Source organism: Tenebrio molitor, chromosome 3 (genome assembly GCF_963966145.1).
Source record: "Tenebrio molitor chromosome 3, icTenMoli1.1, whole genome shotgun sequence".
In the NCBI taxonomy this organism is placed as follows: Eukaryota; Metazoa; Arthropoda; class Insecta; order Coleoptera; family Tenebrionidae; genus Tenebrio; species Tenebrio molitor.
This window is the reverse complement of record NC_091048.1, coordinates 17,664,023-17,686,143: the sequence shown is the minus strand read 5'-3', so window position 1 is coordinate 17,686,143 and position 22,121 is coordinate 17,664,023. Positions and strand designations below refer to the sequence as shown.

At 33.5% G+C, this 22,121-nt stretch overlaps 3 protein-coding genes and 3 long non-coding RNA genes across 9 annotated transcripts; 3 read left to right on the top strand and 3 right to left on the bottom strand.

Annotated features, from left to right (window-relative positions):
* The first annotated feature begins 1,581 nt into the window (after positions 1–1,581).
* LOC138125222 (uncharacterized) lies at positions 1,582–3,600 on the top strand. Of its 2 annotated transcripts, XM_069040429.1 has the most exons (3): positions 1,582–1,698; positions 1,852–1,887; positions 1,945–3,600. In XM_069040429.1, exons 2-3 carry the CDS (start codon positions 1,863–1,865, stop codon positions 3,465–3,467), a joined length of 1,548 nt encoding a protein of 515 aa, XP_068896530.1. In that variant the 5' UTR covers positions 1,582–1,698; positions 1,852–1,862; the 3' UTR covers positions 3,468–3,600. The 2 variants fall into 2 exon arrangements, with proteins under 2 accessions (XP_068896530.1, XP_068896529.1); XM_069040428.1 differs by having other exon boundaries at positions 1,584–1,887.
* Positions 3,601–4,488: 888 nt separating this feature from the next.
* On the bottom strand, positions 4,489–5,984 carry LOC138125236 (uncharacterized). 2 transcript variants are annotated; one of them, XR_011157379.1, is made up of 3 exons: positions 5,839–5,966; positions 5,079–5,772; positions 4,489–5,026 (listed from the first exon to the last, which is right to left on the bottom strand). It is a non-coding gene; the product is annotated as an uncharacterized lncRNA (long non-coding RNA). The 2 variants fall into 2 exon arrangements; XR_011157378.1 differs by having other exon boundaries at positions 5,079–5,984.
* A 2,989-nt stretch (positions 5,985–8,973) lies between these two features.
* On the top strand, positions 8,974–11,483 carry LOC138125238 (uncharacterized). The gene is made up of 2 exons (XR_011157381.1): positions 8,974–11,248; positions 11,300–11,483. It is a non-coding gene; the product is annotated as an uncharacterized lncRNA (long non-coding RNA).
* A 1,376-nt stretch (positions 11,484–12,859) lies between these two features.
* On the top strand, positions 12,860–16,125 carry Gga (ADP-ribosylation factor-binding protein Gga). Of its 2 annotated transcripts, none has more exons than XM_069040407.1 (7): positions 12,860–13,414; positions 13,473–14,041; positions 14,094–14,313; positions 14,374–14,637; positions 14,688–14,799; positions 14,852–15,362; positions 15,412–16,125. In XM_069040407.1, the coding sequence occupies exons 1-7, from the start codon at positions 13,375–13,377 to the stop codon at positions 15,613–15,615; spliced, it is 1,920 nt and encodes a 639-aa protein (XP_068896508.1). In that variant the 5' UTR covers positions 12,860–13,374; the 3' UTR covers positions 15,616–16,125. The 2 variants fall into 2 exon arrangements, with proteins under 2 accessions (XP_068896508.1, XP_068896509.1); XM_069040408.1 differs by lacking the exon at positions 12,860–13,414 and having other exon boundaries at positions 13,473–13,576; positions 13,740–14,041.
* A 271-nt stretch (positions 16,126–16,396) lies between these two features.
* On the bottom strand, positions 16,397–17,834 carry Lst8 (MTOR associated protein, LST8). Its single transcript, XM_069040440.1, has 5 exons — positions 17,610–17,834; positions 17,197–17,562; positions 16,940–17,142; positions 16,722–16,864; positions 16,397–16,662 (listed from the first exon to the last, which is right to left on the bottom strand). Exons 1-5 carry the CDS (start codon positions 17,727–17,729, stop codon positions 16,547–16,549), a joined length of 948 nt encoding a protein of 315 aa, XP_068896541.1. The 5' UTR covers positions 17,730–17,834; the 3' UTR covers positions 16,397–16,546.
* A 602-nt stretch (positions 17,835–18,436) lies between these two features.
* LOC138125233 (uncharacterized) lies at positions 18,437–20,236 on the bottom strand. Its single transcript, XR_011157374.1, has 3 exons — positions 19,931–20,236; positions 19,652–19,842; positions 18,437–19,300 (listed from the first exon to the last, which is right to left on the bottom strand). It is a non-coding gene; the product is annotated as an uncharacterized lncRNA (long non-coding RNA).
* Between the last annotated feature and the right edge of the window lie 1,885 nt (positions 20,237–22,121).

Below are 22,121 nucleotides of genomic sequence, written 5' to 3'. Positions count from 1 at the left end.
ATTTTCTAGGTAGAATGCACTGTTGGTGGATTTTTGATTTTGAAACAGATTATATTTCGGTTTGTTTTATTGACATTACTGACAGCTGGCATACATTTCAAATTTAAACGTCTTGGTTTTTGTAATCTTTTATTAATAATAGTATATTATGATACAAGTTTATAAGGAAGCCTTTAAAGCACGCGAGACGAGTTTAAGAGCACGACGCGTAGCGGAGTGCTTTTAACGTCGCAAGTGCTTTAAAGGCCCTTATAAACGTGTATCATACGCTATTTTTTATTATACCTGCACTACAATCTGAAAATTATAACAAAAAAATTAAATTGAAATACTTTTTCCGAAGTAATCTGTGTCATTAATCGTTGATATAGAAATGATCAATTGTTGTTGTTTCGTTGCTATTATAAATTGTGTATTTACCATTGTTCAAAATATAGGTGAATTTGTTGTTACCTTAAAGCTTTAGTGTTTTAAGGGCCTTTTTCGCACGCATTTTAGTGTCAAAAACCGGGATTATCATTCAGGTATAATAAAAAATGGTTTTCTCGTTGGAACATGACATAAAAACATGACAAAAAGTTTCATAACAACCAATGAGAATCAGTGGCGCGAATGTTTGAAGATATTACCAACACAATCTATGATACCTATAATCTATTCATTTTGATTGTGACCACTCCCTAGTAACTTTTCAGTTGCTAGGTTATTGATAGGGAATTTTAGATAACACTAAATCCAGTCGCAGTTGGCAACTCTCGGAGGCGCCATTTTGACAGAAACGTCACGCTCACAGAAGACAGAACGGAGAACGACTTGCGCAAACGTTTTTCGACGTACACTGTGCGCATATCTATAAAATTGCGTTTTGGTGCAAAATTTTACAATTCAAAAAGAAAATGCCACGTCGTCTTCTCAAAGTTGGGACTAAACGGTTAATATTGACTTGTTTCGAGACATTTATTGAAGCCTACGGGAAAACAACTCACAAAGACGAACATCACCGATTTGTGCTTTTTTGTTGTACATTTTGGCTAGTGAGTGTTGTAGTTCGATACCTTCTGCCTTTTCATCCCCTGTAGGGAAATCATTTTTTTGAACTTTCTGTCTGATTAGTTTTTATCTGAAAATACTTGTATTAATCAAAACAAAATCAATGCTAATTGAAAGTTCTGTCTTATTGCCGTTCTTCATTAATATCGAGAATTGCATGAGGTGATTTCGAAGTTTTTACGTTAAATAATCTGTACCTGGATATAACCCCACTTTTCAACAGACGTGATCACAGAATCAGACAGACGTTTTTAGTTTCTCCTACTTCAAATATTGATTTCCATTATTAATATTGATAAATACATTAAAATCATTGCTTTACTACCATGGTCAAGTTTTGACAATTCTGACATTTTCACATCATGTTCACACCACACAAATATTTAGTGTAAAACGTATGCAGCACACAGCTAAACAGCGCCTACTATGTTTTTCGTTGTGGTCACAATCAAAGTGAATAGATATTACTTTGTTAATATTTCAATGTTATGGTTTGGGGATTTTGTTATCTAAGGATATTTAAAAAACTGCATTCTATCATGCTATCAGTGGACGTACTCGTAGTCTATTGTCCGTGCGCCGTATTTTTTTTCTACATGATAAATTCTTTCGAGATTTAACGAAATTTTAGTAATTTCAACTTTAATTGTGAGTAAAATGTTTGAAACAATTGTGAAAAACCTGCTTAATCAATACAGATAATAACTTGCGTGATAAGATACCGTAAATACAATAATTTATAACTAACATATACCTATAGGTTATAAATTATTTATTGTTCACAGTGCATTATTATTTTAGTTTCGCATAAAATGAAGAGAAAGAAATATCCAGAAAGTAAGTTCAAACAATAAGTATCTATAAACTTAACTTTTTAACCTGGTGCCTATTTAGCTATCAGCAGCAGCTTGGAGTTTTACAATACATCTCACAAAATGACGGCTCCATTTTATAAGATATTATCAGAAGAATCATTGGAAAAATTGATATGTTCCATCTGCAACAATTATTTGTCATGTGGAAAAATAAAGATAGGAAATAACAAACTTATTTGTGGACGTTGCAATCAAGAAGAAGGTATTTTGACACATGATCAAGACTTATCAAATTACTTATTTCCATGCATAAATCGTTTCAACGATTGCAAAGAGCTGCTTCAATATACAGACGTGAAAGAACATGAGAAAATATGCAAGAAAAACATAAAACATTCATGTTTTAAATGTGAGTACAGCGGAAACGGATGTCAGCTGTACCACCATTGCCTCAAGGAACATCCAGATCACATTTTGAAATGCTCCGTGTTTAATATATACCTGTGGAGGAATAAAAATTGGAAATATTTATATCGCATCAACAGCAACTTATTTCTTATAACATATCAAATTTCAAAACCAGAACATATACTTAAGTTATCGATGCAATGTGTTGGTAATATTAGTGAAACTTTGAAATGCCAAATAATTTTGAAATCGACGATAAGTAACGAAAATTATTTCATAAGTGAATATAAGAACATTCTTAATGAAGAAATTAACATATTAGCACAACTACAGAAATATAGACAATTGATTGTGACATGTCATTTAAATGTAAAAATTGTTGGCGAATTATTTACTTTAAGAACCAGTACAATCCAGATGGAAAGTCAAAAACAATTTCGAGAAAGTACACCAGGTTCATCCCAAGGAGACCAGCAACAAGTTTCAGATGACCAACTAAAACTTGTAATGAAAGCACTAAACAGAAATTTATTCCCCAAATTAGTCTGCTTCAACTGCGGTTGTTATGTGATTCCTCCAATTTACATATGTCCATTAAATCATGTTAAATGTGAAGATTGTAACAGTTCATTTTGTAGTGCATGTAAAGATATTGTTAACTGGTCAAGAGCAACGGATCTGGAAGTTTTCCATAATATTGTACCTCTGCCATGCCGTTGGAATTGTAGATCCATGCTATTAACTTCAGAATTGAGAACTCATGAAAAAAATTGTCATCACAGAAAATACAAATGTGTAAAACAATATTGTACGTGGAAAGGAAGTATAAATGATCTTATTAAACACTGGCATAGTTCAATCCCAATATATAAAGACGCTCATGAAATATACGGTTTTGACGAAGATTTGGTGGAATTTTATCTAATATATAACTGCGAAATATTCTATTGGAGACTGAATCCATTGAAACGAAATGGTAGATTTATTCACACTAGAAAAATTTCTACAGTTTCACCACTTGGCCAAATTTATTCGGCAAAGGTTCTCCTGACCCATAACTGTGAAGAAACTCTAAGGCAAAAAGCACGAAACATTCCAGTTGGTGGAATAACATTACTAAACAGACGATATTTTGATTATTTTGGGCATTGTAAAAAATATAAGATCATTTTTACCATGTCGCTTATTTCATAGAATACTTATAATCGTATAGTTTATAGGAATTTATATTATTACATATTATCTTTTATTGTGCATCTTATCATGTATACAGGCTGTAACAGAAATAAGTACTATTGCGGGCAAAAAAAGTGGGACATCAACGTCATTGTCTTGACTTTTAATGTGAAATAACCCTTACCTAATTATAACCCTACTTTGAATTGATTGACGTTGTCATTAAGTATTGTAGATTGTAGGGAATGATTGTAAGTAAGCACGTAGTGAATATTTATTTAATGTAAAGTTCCAATCAAAATCTACCTTTAGCAAAAGAAGATGGCATTTGGAAAAGGAAAATAGGAGTATAAAATAAATTTGTAAACTGTCAGCTGGAATAGGTAGTGTCAAAAAAAATGACAATAAAGCTTGAACTACATCGAATTTTTCAAAACTGACAGAAATTTGATGTCCCACTTTTTTTGCCCGCAATAGTACATTATAACGTGCCTTCAAATAAATTTATATTTAGAGCAACCTATGGAAGTTCAATTGTTTGCAACATTTTTACCACGTAGAAAATGACACAAGAATCGTCTGGTCTGACATTTAACGAAATAAAATTAGGTTAGAAAATATTTTTAATTTTTGTAGTGCATTCATCTCAGATTATTGAAATTCACGTTAATAAATAATCCAAACATTATTCCAATCACAAATTATTTGCTAACTAATGGCTTTTCGCCAATATACGGAAGATGATGTTTCAGCTTTCGAAATCTTTGTGAGGCATTGCTGCAAATTTTAATTAATCTTCGGGAGAAAAATACCCCAAATTCGGATGGAAAGTCGAATAAGATCGCAAAATTTCAAAAGCTCTAGAGTCAAGTAACTGTTAACATAAAGAGAACAAGTAAATGGGATGTTACACGGTTAGTTCATATTCTCCATTCGGTTTCAGTATTTATATTGAATATTGAATGAAAACTGAAACTGAACATGGAACTAAACAGACAGTCTGAAAGTACCCACCTTAAGGAAATTGACAAATAGTTAGTCGTATCAATTCATTTATTTCTTTAAACCATAAAAGAGAACATAACATTAACATTGCTGTGAACACTAATAAGAACTGTAAATTAAGTATTGCACATAACCTCACACAATAGGAGATAACAATTTTATACATAATTTACAGTAAGTGTTGAAAATGTGCACCCTGTTCTTGTAAACACAACCTAGTCCTTCATCTAATTGCATTAGTTACATTTTCTAAAACAATAGGATTATTATTAATTTCATTAATTTTCTGTGTTATCCTATTTCATAGTTCTGCCAATCATTTATGGGTGTTGTGTAAATTGAATTTTTGTTGTGTGGCCACAAGAAGAAATCACAAGGAGTGAGATCACATGATCTAGGGGGCCACTTGTTTGGTGTATTACGGCTTATAATTCTATTGTCGTAAAATTTGACCAAAAAATCTATTGTAGCACCATCCTGCTGAAAGTAACCATAAACTAACTAATCATCATGTAGCTGATTTAAAAATGAAGTCAAAATTTCATTTCTGTATCTTGCAGCATTGATATTTCCTAAAAAACATTGATTATTATTTAATTACTAAAACATTATTACAATTGTTACCTTAAAAAAAGATTGGACCAATAATTCTGCGTTGGCTAATAGCAGCCCAAACGCCTACTTTCTGGGGGTACTGGGGTGTTTCAATGAAAAAATGTGGATTTTCTGAACTCCACATTCTTGTATTTTGAGAGTTGACATATCCACTAAGATGGAAGTAGGCTTCATCAGTGTAAAAGGTTTTATCAAGGTGAACATCTAAAGTATTCAGAAACCATTGACAATATTCTAATCTTTGGGGGAGATCAGCTGGATGTAATTCTTGAACAGATGTGAGACGGTATGGAAATAGGTGAAGATCATTTTTCACAATTGAATGACAGGTACCAACAGACACACCAAGTTGTTGTGATAAATGTTCAATTGAAGTGCCTGGGGCTTCTTCCATTGCTTGTCTCGCTTCCAGGTTTTCGTCCCACAGATCCATTTTCTTGGAAATTCTTTAAGGAAATGTTTAAAGTTTGTCGAAACTGCGTATATTCTGCAATGTCTGGGAATTCGCCAAACTCTTCCATACATAACGCAAGGGAATACTGCCAAACTCCATCGACATGAAGACTTTATGTTGTGCCATTGTTCACAAAAATGTCGGAAAACAGTAAAACACTGACGCAGATTTCGTTTTAGTTCCGACAAGAACTGATTTTTTGTACGCAAACGAGGAATAAAACGAGTAAAATCACAAACACAGCTCAATCTGAAAACGGGAATGAGAACGAATGCAAATGTCAAAATTTTAATATGAAATTGGGACAAAACTTACTATGTAACCTGTATAACTCCAGAGAATAATTGGTTGCCTACGAAATTATCTACACTGTTAACAAAATTAAAACGTCGTCAACGCCTACTCTAAATATAGTTATTTTTGAAGGCACGATACTAATGACAACTTAACATTTTATCTGCCCCGCCCATTTAATTTTCTTAGTTACCAATCAAATATACTCAATTTCATATAACTGTGCATCTAAGCAAGCCATGAAAATCTGATTTTCTGTTGGTAATAAAGCTAAAGCTAGTGACTTTGACTTTCAAAGTTGCTTGCTCTGCGCGAATCCGATTTGACGAATTTTTCAGTTTTTGTCCATTTTAACATTGCTGATTTCAAAAGCAATGTTACGTCTTTTTACTGATTAAATTAAAGTAATTCTTATTTGTTTTTGTCTTTGTATTTTTACCAAGTAAAGATTTATTGGACATGACCTTCATAAATGTGACTTTTGTAATGTAACTAAATTAAAGGTGCTTTTACAAATGCACAGCTCACTTGATGAACATTTATATGAAATCAATTATAGGTTGTTAAGACGATCTGATTTACACAGTAAAAATTTCTGACATTCGAATTGTCTTAATGACATTTTATTTTTTAGAACCTAAAACAATAATTGTGGACTTGACAGCAAAATTCTAACCTTAACTTTTTTACGTGGCAAATGTGATGAAAAGTTGTACAGATTGAATCTGGCTTTGATTCTGATTGGTCAATTTTAGTGGGCGGAGCAGATAAAAAGTTATAACGGCACATTTATACATACTATCCGTTTATTAAACTCCCGCACCGTCAGTGTCAATTTTTTTTTTTTTTTTTTGAGTGTACCTATGGTGATTGGTGACATACCTTTTCAGTTGCCTGTATACAAAATCTAGTTATAAAAATGTCAACAGAAAAAGTTTGGTTATGTTAAAGGAGTTAATTCTCTTCTTTCCAAACAATAATTAACAATACCCTGCTTCTCTCTAGCCGTTAACAGGGTTCAGGATTCAGCCTTTCGTGTAAGTAATACTGTGGTAATACTTTGAATGAAAGAAAGCGAATTTATTAAACTTCAAATTTGAAATTTCAAATTTTTGCGCCAACGTTAAAGTAAAAATTACTAGTCTCAGAACGGCAGTGCGGCAACTTGCAAACACTTTGACAGTGCGGGAGTTTAGTAAATGGATAGTATCTATATACCGTGCGATCAAATAAAAAAAAAATTAGAGTAGGCGAAAATGGTGGTTTGAACCAATCAAAGCATCAGAATAGCACAATCCAGGTAACTCTTTTTTTTTTTTATTTGATCGCACGTTATACAGTGAGTTTTTTTTAAGACTGGCCATAGGGTTTTACATGCTAATTTTTCAACCCCCTGTTAACTTTTGTTCTGATGAAAATATTCAAACCATTTTTGGAGCAAAGTTGGAAGATTTTTCAAACTATCGGATAGATTACAATTCAATATCCCAAACTGTCGAAAAAGTTGTGAAAAACATATTTTTTAGCGCGCCGAAAGCGTCCAAAAGTGGAGATCGTCAGGTGCTGGTTGAGCCCAAAGCCAGTCGATTAATAAAGTACCGACACGATTTGAAGTTTACATAAAAGGCAACCGTAACGATATTTTCGCTACAAGAGGCGCTGATATCGCTATTTTGACTGGCTTTGGTGAACATTTGTTCACCAAAGCCCATGGATTTATTAGTAATAATTAGTAATTTATTAGTAATAATTAGTAATATATTACTAATAAATCCATGCCAAAGCCAGTCACAATAGCGATATCAGCGCCTCTTGTAGCAAAAAAATCGTTACGGTTGCCATTTATATAAACGTCAAATCGTGTCGGTACTTTATCTACATCTACCCCGGTAAGCCCTTCTAACCCCCCTTGTTCTCTTTCTGCTCTTCTTTCCCCATTCCAGATACTGAACAACAGGACCCAGAAGATAAAAAGAACAATCCAGTAGCAGAACCATCCACCCACAGGAACCTCAAGGACGCCCAGCCCCATCTGCCTCACCTAGTATATAAGTTTTTGTTTCACCTAGCATAAGTTCACTGTTACCATCAAACGTTATTTAACTTCCATTGTATTCAGCTTTGTTTTTTTTTTTCTCCGTTCTATTGTATCATTATTGTATTATAACCATATCATTGTCTAACATTAAGTATAACATTGTAAAGTCCATTCGTTTTAATAAACAATTGTCAAAATGTTGTCAAGGTGGTAGACTTGCCAAAATGTCAACCCTAGTTATTTCATAAATCAATCTTGGCATCTCTGAGTGTCAGCCAAATTTCGTCCTTTTGACATGCGCAAGACTTGTTTAATATAAAATTCAAAATTGGCGAAGAATTTAAAGTTGAAGAATGGCTTCACGTAAAAGGGGTACAGGTCAGTCGCTTCTTCAACGTGAAAAGATGGCAGTAGTTCGATACTGCAAAGAATTGGAGACGGAAAAACCATGAATGTCGATGAAAGAAATTTGCGAGAAAGCTGCTCATATTTTTGAAGTAACCTATTTCCTAGTTTTTTCATTTTTCTAATATTAAACTAGTTTTTGTCTTTTATCTTTCAATCCACATTTTATTTAACCGTTCACATTTCCCGATTTATTGGATTTCAAGTAAATATTCCGTACAAACCTTCATTTCTTCTTGCTAAGTTTGAAGACGCAACTCACTTTTAAGAATCATTAAACATCATAACATTGCTTTTGATGTGCAAGGTCTTAACAAATATCATTTTTCTGTAGGTACTTGCGTACGAGTCGCTGGATATGACATTATTATTGTGATTTGTGTAATTGCGATAGAAAAACGTCAAAGTGCAACATATACATAACCTCAATAAATGTCTAGTGTAAAAACCAATATACATCCGGTCCATAAATACGACATTCTGGGAAGTCTGGGGTGGTACAGTCCGGTCTTATAAGAATTTTTGACATTGACAATTGTTTATTAAAACGAATGGACTTTAATTAGAATAATCCCAGCGCTGAAAAGGCCTTAAGCCTCAGCAGCGCCCCCTTGTAAAAATTTGCCATAGCCCTAAGAACGAATGAAATGTAATAAATAAGCAAGGAAATAAATGAAGTTGAATTGAATTGAATTGGTACTTTATTAATCGACTGGCTTTGGTTGAGCCATTGCCAACTGTATCAAAACGCTAGGCGCTTATTATGGCCGTCCCACTTGGTTTGAAAAAGTGTTCCCGTCGAGTAGGCCCGGGAGCGTACGTACAGTGGCGCCCCCTAAATTAACATTAGGAACTGATTTGAAAACGAAATTCGTCACAATGACAGTATTGACAGTAGCTGCGTTCGTTTATATCATTTTTATGCTGATTTACGTCAAAATCGTTCGGTTATTGTAAAATGAGCAAATTGATGTAAATCTCGTCGTCCGCGCCGATAATAACGATATTACGATCAGCGCAGACGACGGTAAATCTAAATCGTTCGGATATTAGACATCAGAGTCATTAGAGGAAGCTCGATTTGCTAGGAGTATTTCGACCGAGGATGTTGAGATTTTGGCGCCTGTCACAATAGTAGGGTTATATCTGAATATGTTTATGTGGTATGTGCATGATAGAAAGAAGACTTCTTATGTATATCGTGGGTATGTGGAACAAGAGAGAAAAACAAGGGCATTTGCACAAGGTTTGAGTGGTGGGAAACGATGTGGGAGGACGCCCTAAGGGTGTCTGCCAGAAAAAACACGAAAATTCGACCGGGAGCTAAAGTGAACAATTACCTACACTATTTTCGTTCGTTTATTTCAGATTGATCTCCAATCAGCTGTTCAAGTCTATTTTTTTTTTTTTTTGCCTTTCCCTTTTCACCTAACAGGCCTATCAGGTACCTTTTACGGTCGGCTTGGTTTCTTTTTCCTTTGTGGTGCGGCGGGGCTCCGGGGTACTTTCCCCGGCTACCTACGCCCACCCTCTCTCCTCTCCTTTTTTCTGTTCAAGTCTATTAAATTTGTGCTTGCATCTCCGAGGTAGTATCCGAACGCACCTAGTGTACCTAATCAAAACTTAGAAATAGTGGAAAAAAAGGTCAATATGATTTTTTAACGTTCCGCTGCAAAGATTTTTAAATTAAGCCACATTTGATGCATGATTGTCAGTAACAAGCTAAAGAACAATGAAACCATAATCTGTGAAAATTGTGCCGTTGTTAATGTTGAATGGAAGAAGTACCCTGCAGCAATTGTGTATCTAGTTGATAACCCGTGGATAACATAGCAGAGCGTTTTGTTGGCTGTGCAAGGTCTTTCACCAATGGTTTCAGATTTGGTATTATCCAAACCATATACAGTATATATCGTTTATAACGACGTGGAAGGGACCCGGTGAAATTCGGTCGTTATAACCGTAGGTCGCTATTTCCAAACACCATTTTAATACTGAAAAATCTTTTTATTTTCATAGAAGTGTACATTTAAAGGTAAATAAACGTGTCGATACATTTTTAAAGCTTTTATTACAAATTTAGGATCTCATCCTGTGTGTTCCTCCCATATGCATTTTCCTTTAAACTGAATGTTTCTTTTTGGTAAACGACTTGTTGGCTCCTGGTAACTTATTTGCTAGCTGGGTCGGCGAATCTTTGTATTTATTAAGTCCATTTGGGTTATCCTCTGCAACCATGAAAATTTTGTTCCATTCTAGGAAATTTAGATACCTACTATTGTCTTGTTGAATTTTTTTCATAGGTGACAATCTTTTTGATGTGCTCACTTATTCTAATGCTGACACGAGTCACATTATCCAACAACACAATGTATTCAGAAAAATACTAAATTGGAATTAAAACAATTTGAGGCTATGTCTGATATTTTGAAGCAATTGAAGTTCGTTTTTTTTTTTATGGTTTTTAAGCTATTGACACAACACCTTACCTATTATATGTTTCTTATTTTTAGCTATTAACATACCTAGCGATGTTATGACTATCATAACTACCGCAGATGTCGGTTTGAAATCCGAGCTCGTAGAGCGAGGATTTTAAGACATCTAAGGTTGTTATGATTCATAACATCCGCGGTTTGTTCAATAGTTTACCGGTTTCAGAATAAGCCGAAGAGAATTTAAAACAATTAAATCCCAACACTCGTCTTAAAATAGATTGAGTTGATCGCGTTTGCATGATATGTTCGAGTGTCATAGTTACATTTGGTTGTTTATACAAACAGACATTTCGCAAAATGAGTTTGAATGATAGTGTTTTACCGGAAAACGTCTTAAATGAAGAAGAACAAGCTTTAAATAGCTTAATACCGGAAAAATCGAAAGGCAGGAGGTACTAATCTGAAATCATAGAGACACTCAAACAAGGGCAGGATCTAAATAAGGTTACAAGTGTAAATGAGAGTCATGTTGGCGTATTTTCATGAACTGGTAAGTGCTCGTAGTGTTAGTTCCGTAGCGTATTTATCTTTTTGTTTATAGAGTCGAAGAAATATAGCCCCTCTGCCCCTCATCATTATGGACGTAGGTACTACCCGATGCCCCATGCTATGAAGTGCAGTTCATTTTTACTATGGCAGAGTTCCGTCTATTTAAGTAATTATCGTTTTTTGTTTTTAGTTCCGTCTGTTTGAATTAATAAATGAATAAAGTTAGATATTTTCTTCATTTGTTGATTGTTGTTGAGATGTCACTATGGCAATATTACCCTACAGCATAACTGTACTAGTACAGTTATGACTCACCTACCATCCAACTTTTGTGAATGTAAACCAAGGCTTACTATACTGAAACCGGTAAACACTTTTACTATTGTTACAATATTTTTTAAAATTAAGAAAAAAAAATAACACAGCTGCATGACCCCGGCGTTTGACCCCGAATTAGCTACCCCGCTTTTTTCTATATGTGTCGTTCTGCTTCATTTACACCACGTTGAGGGTGTAAAGGAACCGAACTTTATTTTATGCTAGTTGGTAGATTATGAATTATTGTCCAGATGTTGCGGACTTTGGTGCATTCTTAGGATTAGGTAACTGCAGCTGTCTTAATTAGTTTTTTTTTTGCATGAGATCGACCCCAACGAAGGGTCTCAAGTTTGTGATGGCCCGCCTATAAAGTGGGAGATTTTTGTGTATGTAGGACAGTTCAGAATTAAAGTTTGTTAAGGAAACAAGTCTTTGATTGCATTTTCTCCGATACCCCTTACACTTTATTTGAAGTTTGAGTTTCACTAGATCCTGACAGAGAAGTGAAAAGCTCAATATTAATTGATCAGAAGTGGGTTAATATTTTTTCTTTATTAATATTTTTATTATTTTGTTACTGCATGCAATTAACACTTGCAGTTAATTTATTTACTTATAAACATTTAACATGGACATAACCAAGACTAGGACATAACGAATTACAGAAAAAAAAAGACGTTTCTGTCATCCGTTGTCTTTTAATTCAAATAATCGTCACTTGAAGTCTCTACTGTACGTACGATTTTTTTAAATGTCAAGAACAATTTTTCTTACGGAGAAATCATCGAGTGGGACGGCCATAATAAGCGCTTAGCGTTTTAATACAGTTGGCCATGGTTGAGTTGAGCCGACAATGGCGCAACTCTGGCGGCCGCTCGACGTACTATTATTTCGGCGCCCTGAAAATATTTTTTTCACAACTTTTTCGACAGTTTGGGATATTGAATTGTAATCTATCCGATAGTTTAAAAAATCTTCCAACTTTATTCCAAAAATGGTTTGAATATTTTCATCGGAACAAAAGTTAACAGGGGGTTGAAAAATTAGCATGTAAAACCCTATGGCCAGTCTAAAAAAAAACCTCACTGTATAGTCACTCTGGTCTCCAGTGGCGGATAGCGAAATTTTTGGAAAATTTCAAAACTATTTTAACTCATTAACGAGAACGTTTACAAAAAATAAATTATTTAGAAAAGTTGTTCTTATAATTTGTTTCAAAATCAAAAATCCACAAACACTGCATTCTACCTCGTAAATACAACCGACAACGTCGCCAACTTTTGTTTTTAGTGTTTGGAAGTGTCAGAAAAACGTGGGGTTATGAAATAAAACTGTTGACAGTCGTTTTGGTCGTAGTTCATCGTGTTTTTTAAATTCTTCGAAGCACTTAATGAGCGCTCGCTTTAATTTAGCGGTTAAAAGATTCCTTGTTTTTCGAGGCATTTTTATAATTTGTTTTTTGTTAATTGTGTCAAATAGGCGAGTACGCCTATGTTTATGTCAACTATCACATTGAACATCAGAATAACCAACAATAGTATTACCACAGAATAGAATCAATTGTTTCTATTCTGTGGTATTACTACCAACCTATGAAAAAAAGTTACAATTATTTATAGTCACCCTCCACGCCCGGTAGACAATTTGCTCGTCGTCATCCCAAGTTAGTGTTAAAAATGATCAAATGTGGTAACAATGACTAGGAAAATGGGGAAATTTTCCTTTACTGGAAATTTGACAGATATTTGACATTTAAGCGACATGAAAATAATATGGTTAACATAATAATTTAAAATTGACAAAAAAAAAATGGATTTAGTGACCCAAACTAGTCTCGAAGCCCTTTTGCGTAAGTGACCTTAAACTAGATGAATTAAGATCTAAATCTTGGTATTCTGTAATTACAGTGAAAGCCACCAGTTCTCAAAACCAAAACATTGATATCGCTGCTGTTGAAGCATTTTGCACGTTAGTAAATAAAGAAAAGGATGGTGCACACATCGGGGTTAAGGTAATAGCAAGCAGACTTCCCTCAGGTAATGAAAAAGAATTGTTACAAACATTAAACGTTCTCGATACTTGCATGAGCAAGTGTGGATCACAGTTTCAATCAGAAGTTGGGAAGTTTCGTTTTTTAAATGAGATGATCAAATTAGTATCACCTAAATATTTAGGTTCTCACACACCTTTGTTGGTTAAACAGAAGGTTTTGCAATTGATGTATATTTGGACCCTTGATTATCCTAAAGAAAGTAAAATTAAAGAAGCATATGATATGCTTCGCAAGCAAGGAGTGATTAAAGAAATTCCCAATCCAAATATTACAGTACAAAATCCAAATATTGCAAGAAAAAAAGTAGCAAACTCAGTATTCCAAGATGAAGAAAAATCAAAAATTTTACAAAAGTTGTTACAAAGTAAAGACCCTGAAGACATTCAGGCAGCCAATTGGCTCATCAAAAGCATGGTTAAAGAGGTAGCAGTAATGAAACAATTTTAACTTTCCATTTAATACTCAATACTTATAGGATGATAAAAGAGCAGAGCTGAAAAGTAGACGTGTATCTGAGTTAGAATCTGTACAAAACAATGTCCGATTATTAAACGAGATGCTGGATTCATACAAGCCAGGCATTTCCTCTGCAGATGAATTGGATTTAATTCGAGAACTTCATCAAAGTTGTGAACGTTTGAGGCCTAACTTGATGAAATTAGCCACAGAAACTCAACAAAATGAAGAAATATTAGGTAGGGCAATTTATGTTATGTTTAGCTTCACGATTTATAAGTTATGCTCTTGCACTTTAGGTGATGTTCTGCAAGCTAGTGATGAGTTGACTCAAGTTTTTAGTAAATTTAACAAAATTATTATACAGAAAACTGACACGTCAGATGACCATAGCAATCCATTGCTGGATTTTGACAGTTCTGTAAATCCTTCTAACGATGGCGCTAAGTGCCAAAGTACAGAAACCAAAGACAAAAGTGAAATTGATGTTCTATGTGATATTTTTAATACTTCTAACATTCCTGATTCAGATATTTTACAACCAGTCTCAATATTACCTTGTGGTATGTTGAATATATTTACATTTTTACATTTGTAAAGTAAATGGTTGTAGATAAAACAGAAAATGAAACAAGTAAATTTAAGGCTTTGGAAGATCTGGATGTGTTGAGTGAACATCTATTTAAAGAAAATCTTCCATGTCCAAGACAAGGCACTTTTAATAAGTTGTTTTTGATTTAATTGTGCTGTTACTTTTAATGGTATTGAATTTTTTAGGAGTCAAGATAAAACTCCAATGAATCTCCTTTCAAAATCATCAGAAGTGAAAACACTTCAGTGTACCTCAAATAAAGATGCTTCTGTTAATGAGTCTCTCAATTTAGATTTGAATTATTTAATAAGTAAGCCAAAAGATGAACCAAAAGTTAACTCAATTGAAAATTCCAGTGATGATTGTCTAGTTGACATTGCTGATGAAAAATTATTGGAAGCTGATGAAAATGCCATATGTGAAGTCAAAAATGAAAACCAAACAAAAACCAATTTAAATGAAGTGCCAGCAAAAAACCCAGAAATTAAGTTAAATGACATCTTCATTAAATTAGAAGATGTCAAGCCTAGTACAGTCCCACCTCTCACAATATTGAATGACAGAAATGGAATCACAATTACCCTGCATTGTGCAAAAGATAGACCTAAAAATGATGTGCATGTTTTTGTTGTAACCACCATAAGTAAAAATGAATTGCCTTTAAGTAATTACCTGTTCCAGGCTGTTGTACCTAAGGTAATTTCTACTCCTTATCATGTGAATTTTACTTATTTTAAATTTGTAGGGATGCAAATTAAAACTTCAGCCACCATCTGCAACTGTTCTTCCTGCACATAACCCATTTTTACCGCCTGCCGCTATAACTCAAATAATGCTGATTGCTAGTTCCGAAGGTGTGCAAGTTTTTCTCAAGTTTATTGTTAGTTACGTGATGGATGACGAGACGTGCACTGAAATGGGTGAAGTTGAGAATCTTCCATTGGTCTAACATAAAAAAAATATGCTTTAAGATGCCAATGCATATGGCCACCTCATAAGTTAGAAAAATATTTTTCTTTTGAAACTAGTGTAACAAAAATTGTATGAATGTGCTTTTATCATAAGTAATGGAGTCAATTTAATACACGGGGTTAGTGCCATTTAGTGTAAAACTGTATTTAAAATTTAAAGGTACGCAACAGTATTCTAAATCTAAATTTTTACAAAGTGCTTACGATCTCGCGCATGCGCCTTTACTATTTTTTCTTAATTTACCTTTAAATTTGCTGTACAGTTTATTATTAAGCTGCACTCTCAAGAATGCGTTTTCTTGTCAATTCTTTGTAGATAGATCAATAAAACTTGATTAAGTCACGGGATTGGGGCTATTAGACCAGCTAATTTATGAGAACGGCTTAAGTTGGTTCGTTTAGTTTTACTTAATTAACTATTTAGAGACTGATAAGTACTTTTAGTCATTTTTTTCTTCTCAGAGAAGTAAAATAGAGCATAAAATGAATCGATCTTGTATTTATTGTAGATAGTATTTTCACTGAATGAAACCGTCATTGTGGTATTTTCATTTGCCTTTAGCGTAAACTGACGAGTAAAATTGCAGAACAGGCAGTTGTCACCTGTGAAGAATATTTTCAAGGTTTCTGAAAACATCAGTGTTGTTTTATCATGACCTTATGTAACTTTTTATAAATAAATGAAACTAACGTGTAATCATAAATATGAAGGAAAACCTTTCTAAATTTTTTAGCAGTAAAAAATTGCCGAATCACTAATTCGCTAATTGTGATATAATTTTAATTTACATATTATTTTTCGGTATTGTCTAAGTACTTATAATATTTTATGTACCAATTAAACAATATATTAAAGTACAAAAGAAAAAAAATCAAAAATTTCTTTATCTGGTAGACACAGGAAAGGATTCAAACTGCACAGTCTCTGAATGCTAAGGCTGTAACAGCTTTTTGATGTCCTGCATATTCTTTCTCCATGACGCCTGTTTCAATGTTCCATATTTTTGCACAACAATCAGATGAAGCTGAAATTCACAATATTTTTGAAAACTTGTTGCTTTTAAAGATGCTCTGAATTACCCACCTGTGAAAACATACTGTGAATCAGAACTAAAAGCAGCGTCCCAGACCCATCTCTGATTCTCTTGTTTTAACTCTTGGCGCAAGGAAAAATCACCTGTGTTCCAAATTTTCGCCGTTTGATCCGCCGATGTTGTTACTAAATACCTACAAAATTTTCTAACTAATAATATGTCATAAAGCTATTTTAATATAGTTTTACTTCCAGTTTACTTAACTTACCGCGAGTCAGGGCTAAATTCGCACTTTAATGCATGCCTTTTGTGGGCATCAAATTTATGTTTTGGATTCATTTTTGTGGGTTCATCTATTTTACCAGACTTCAAGCTCCAAATGTAGCATCGCCCTTTGTTGTTCACAGCAGCCATATGTGTACCAAGGGGATCAATTGCAATATCCAGAATCATAGCATCACTTTCAGGAATCTAAATTTAAAATGTAAATAACATTAAAAAATGTAATTAGGTATATAATTTTACCAGTTGTTCATTATGGTCAGTTTTTAAATCCCATCTATATATAATTCCGCTTTGATCACCAACAAATAATTCTACCTGATTAGGGTGTAAACACACACAGGTAACAGGAGCTTGCACTTCAAAAATCTTTGGACATTGTGTGCCTTTAGATTTTAAATCCCACAATCTCACTCTACAATCTTCACCACCAGAATACATCCACCTTCCATCTATTTGGAATCCTACATCAGTCACATTCTTTGTTGTACCATCATAGTTTACAATTGCATTCGGGTTATTTGAATTTAAGTCATACATATAAATGTGCTGATAACTTGCAGCTGCCAGAAGCTGCTTATCAGGAGTTATTTCTAATGCATTCACTTGCTAAAAATATTATTTTTATTATTGCAAAACAAATTTAAAAATTTTACTGATTCTGAATGTTGCATAGTTCTGTAACATATTCCTGAATGAGTATGCCATAATTTTATAGTGTGGTCATATCCTCCTGTGGCCAGTAAAACCTGGTCCATTTCAGATTTATCAAACATTTTTAAAGTATATTTAAATGTTTGGAACAATAGTAGAGACTTCAAACTTTTAGGTTAAGTGCCGTCGTATGACAGGTATGACATATACATGTTGACTGTCAAACCACAGTGTCAAACCCTAGATAAAGAAGAGAATAGATTGGCCACTCTCTCAGTTAAAACTGGTAACAAGTTTCAGCGCCATCTATAGTGGCCGAAAAAAAGTTTTACCGGGAGTCGGTAAAAAGTTGATTGGAGACCTGTAATCGTGCTAAGGCGGCAAAATTGAATCCTGTACTACGCACTGGTTCCAAAAAAATTTTAGGGTGGTAATTCAAAACAAGGTTAAAATGTTACAATATTTATTATAAAACAAGTAAGAATACAAAAATTGATATATGAACAAAGCGAATGCATAAAACAAGGCGTTTCTACATATACAATGGCCGGCAAAGAAAAAGCCATCATTTAAATGTCAGTGTCAAAAAAACATTAATTACACATTTGGATTTTGACGTAACACAAAAGTGATGTCTAGTTTTTATTGCCAGGCATTGTACGTATTTCAATTAAAAAAAAAAACGGGAAATGTTAAAAAACCGACATGTTTCTTTTCATGTTTGTCATAGTTTGAAAATGGCTTTTTAGAAATAGATTACAATTATTTGACGGTACGTCAGTTTATACATAAATAATTCAATGACATTATTTGTTTAAAAATCGTTTGATAGGTACTGTCAAGTAGACAATTAATTGACAAACATTTTAAAACCAAATTTACATTATGAAATATGTCGTTTCCCGTTTTTTCAAATTCACCTACATTTTAAATAATAATAATAATAAATTATTACTTGATAGTAATATCCGTAATAGTGTATGTACTCCGGCAAAATTGCCGTGCCGCCGGGTGGAGGTGCGATATAAATACCTACACATTTATATACAATTTTTAACAAATATACAGGAGAACGAAACAACAACAATTGACCATTTCTATCTCAACAATTAATGACACAGATTACTTCGGAAAAGGTATTTCAATTTACTTTTTTTGTTATAATTTTCAGATTGTAGTGCAAGTATAATAAAAAATAGCGTATAACATACTTTTTAAGACTTTTAAGGGTCTTTAAAGCACTTGCGACGTTAAAAGCGCATCATAATATACTATTATCGAATTATTGTGTGCTTAAAATGTACAAATCTGTACTGTTTGAGCAGATATTTTATACACTGATTTTCTTTGTGTTCCGTTTAAAATACGCCATGTTGAGGGTGTGAAAGAGTTTTACTTTTATTTATGTCTACTTATTGTCTACATGTTACGGACTTTTCGTTTCCTATACCTATGTTTTTATTCCATATTTTTTTTTCGAATCATAAATTGCTGAACATTCAAATGTTATTGTATGAATGACAAATTGAAGTTTTACAAATTTTTTTTTTCGTTTAGAACAAATTTTCTGGTAGATTCGCGCCTGACTATCACATAAAAACAGACCTACCTTTTATTTTTTCAGGTGTAACATATTTATATTCTTCCTGAGGGTGACTGAAGCAGTCTTCTGTCCCGGAAGATTCCTTAAAGCCTGAGAAACAAACATAATATAAATTTTTTGAATTTTTGGGAGTCAAACACACCTACGACCTATCTGGTAGAATTTTTTTTTACTGGGAAAGGATAATGACTAGTAACACATAGATTTCCTCTTGCTATACAACAATAATGACTTTTTCATTTGCTATAAAAATTTTTACTTTACTTATGACCTCTAAATGTAAAAAAAAATACTATAATCATGTCAAATGTGATTCCAAATTAACAATTTTTGCAGCTTGATAAAGTTTACCATGTGTAGACTAGACGTTGCGAATTCGTCGTTATTGTTTCTCAGTAAAAAAGGGTCAAAAATAATTAATCAGGACAAACATGATAATACCTGGTAGATTTATTGTAGGTAGAGCATTCTTTAACAAACGTCCTCTTGCATCTTTGCAAATCGATGAAAAATGTTTTTCGCACACAACAAAACTTTTACCGACATATTTTGGCTCCAAGCCTAGAAGTTTTGGATTTTGGATTCTTTCAATCCAAATTTTTTGAATTCGTATTTCTCTTGGTATGAAATATCTATAAATAAAATATAACAATAAAAGATTTTTCGAAAAACATTGATTGATTATTATCAAAGTTTAAAAATTTAATTTTTACAGCCTACCTGCGACTTGGAATATTTTCACATCCGGGTACACAACACGGCTTCATTTTTTTATAAATTGTCCAAAAGTACTTAAAAATTAAACACAAAAACACAAAATCAACTTTTTCCACTATCCACTAAATTACGTCACGCGTTGTAACACTATTCTGGGAATTACTAGGAAAGTGCCTCGGATTGGGGATTTAACCAGGATGACCAACCATGGGAATTGCTAAATTGTGTTGGTAGTAGCAAACGTTTTAATTTTTTTCTGATCTGAGCGCCATCTGTAGTGGCCGAAAAATATTAAGCTTGATTCAAGGTCGTCTATTAGAGTGCCCTACCCCTGTGTCAAACCAGAGAATACAGAGAAGCGACACTTCGCTTGAGTTGCCAAAACCACCTTTATTGACATGACGTCATAGTACTCCCTGAAAGAAAAACATTTATTTGCGCCAAATTTAAAAATCTACTATTATCCACAGCGTCCTGTAAATTTTTTTTCAGACTAAATACCAAGAAAGAATAATTGTACAAGTATTAACAGTAAATATTCACAACACTATTAAAGGGTACCTAGGTACCCTTTAATAGTACCTAGGTACCCTAGGTACCCCTAGGTACCTAGGTACCTTTTATTAATTTTTTGCCTTTTGTTGTTACAAGAATATCCATTGATCATTATCAGTTTTTAACAAAATAATGACAGAATTTACAATCTACAAAAAACAGTTTAAAAATAATTTAAATCGGCGTAAGCATTCCCTGTGAAACTAAAAAAAACAATATTTCAATTAGGTACAGTTGGTTGCAAAAAAACGGGAACTGTCAGAATAAAATTGACACATTTTTACAATTTTTCCATAGTGTGAAACCTTCTTACCGCGTAGTTCCAAACTAAGTGGGGTAGTAGAATGATTTTGAAGTATGTTGTTTGAGTAGGGACCCTGATCAAAAATACAAGTTTTCGACCTCGGGGCCTTGGGGGCGGTGAGCGCGAGCCGCCATCTTGAATGAAAGGTCCAAAATAGTTATTTGTATCACAAGGCTAGAAAATGCTATTTTGTGAGTGCAAGCACGGTTTGTGGAGCAGAGGCGCCAGCCGAGGCGCACTAGTGCGAGCACTTGCAAATCATTTTCTATTGCCGTGTAATACACAAAAGTTTTTCGCCCGACAATTTATTTAAAGCAAAATATAATAATTTTTGTTAAAAAATTAGCGAATGGGGAATTTATTTTTCTTTCATTGGCAACATAAAGGATCCAAGAAGCGACAGTCACGACATGGTCACGACCAAAGTCAGTCAATTCCTCAAATATTCAAAACCATCGTCGTCCTCTCTGTTATTACTAAGACGTGTGCTGCCAACCTAAAATCTTTCATTAAAATTCCTGTTTCGGTTTTCTTGCCTAGGCAGGGAAATGCTAGTTTCCAGACGATTTAGACGAATGAAACATCAGAATTTCTAGACGGAGGCCGAAAAAACACGTTATCTGATATCTCAGTATAACCCGATAACATCTCATTATTTTTTAAATATGAAATTAATTCCCATGCGCATTTGTATTTTACTCTTTTGTATTGCATATTGGATATGCATTACGATAAAATAATAGTAGTTAATCGATTACAGAAATGCAAAAGGTCTTCCTTTGTTAATTTTTCTGGATTAGATGTCTTTTTATAATCATCCGTCCAGTTTATTTAGATGCTCCACCTCTTGGTGTATACTAATTTTTATTCACCGAACAACAATTCCTTAGTTGAATGCACTTGTAAAGTGTTCCACGACTATTAAAGAATGAATGCCCGAGACTGCCTAGTGATTGGCAGGCACAATATCACAATAAATTTCTTTTTTAGGTAGGGTTTTTGTTTATGGTTATGGTTTATTTATGGCTTAAGTCAAAATTCCTTACGAAGATAAAAGCACTAGGCATACTTGTTCATAATCATAACGTTGTTACTTTTTTACTTGTGCCTTGCCAACGATTAAGATATGTTGCAGAATTTGAATTGTTATTTCATTAAGTATGAAAACAATTTCAATTACTAACAACGTTACGAGGATTATGTATAATTATCTGTCTTGCTTATCAATAAGGACTGAACTCTGTAGAGTTTATCAACTATTTATTTCCTTTATGTGAGCTTCCATGTAATCAAAATTTATAAATAAAATATTATCATGTCAAGTGCATGTTTATA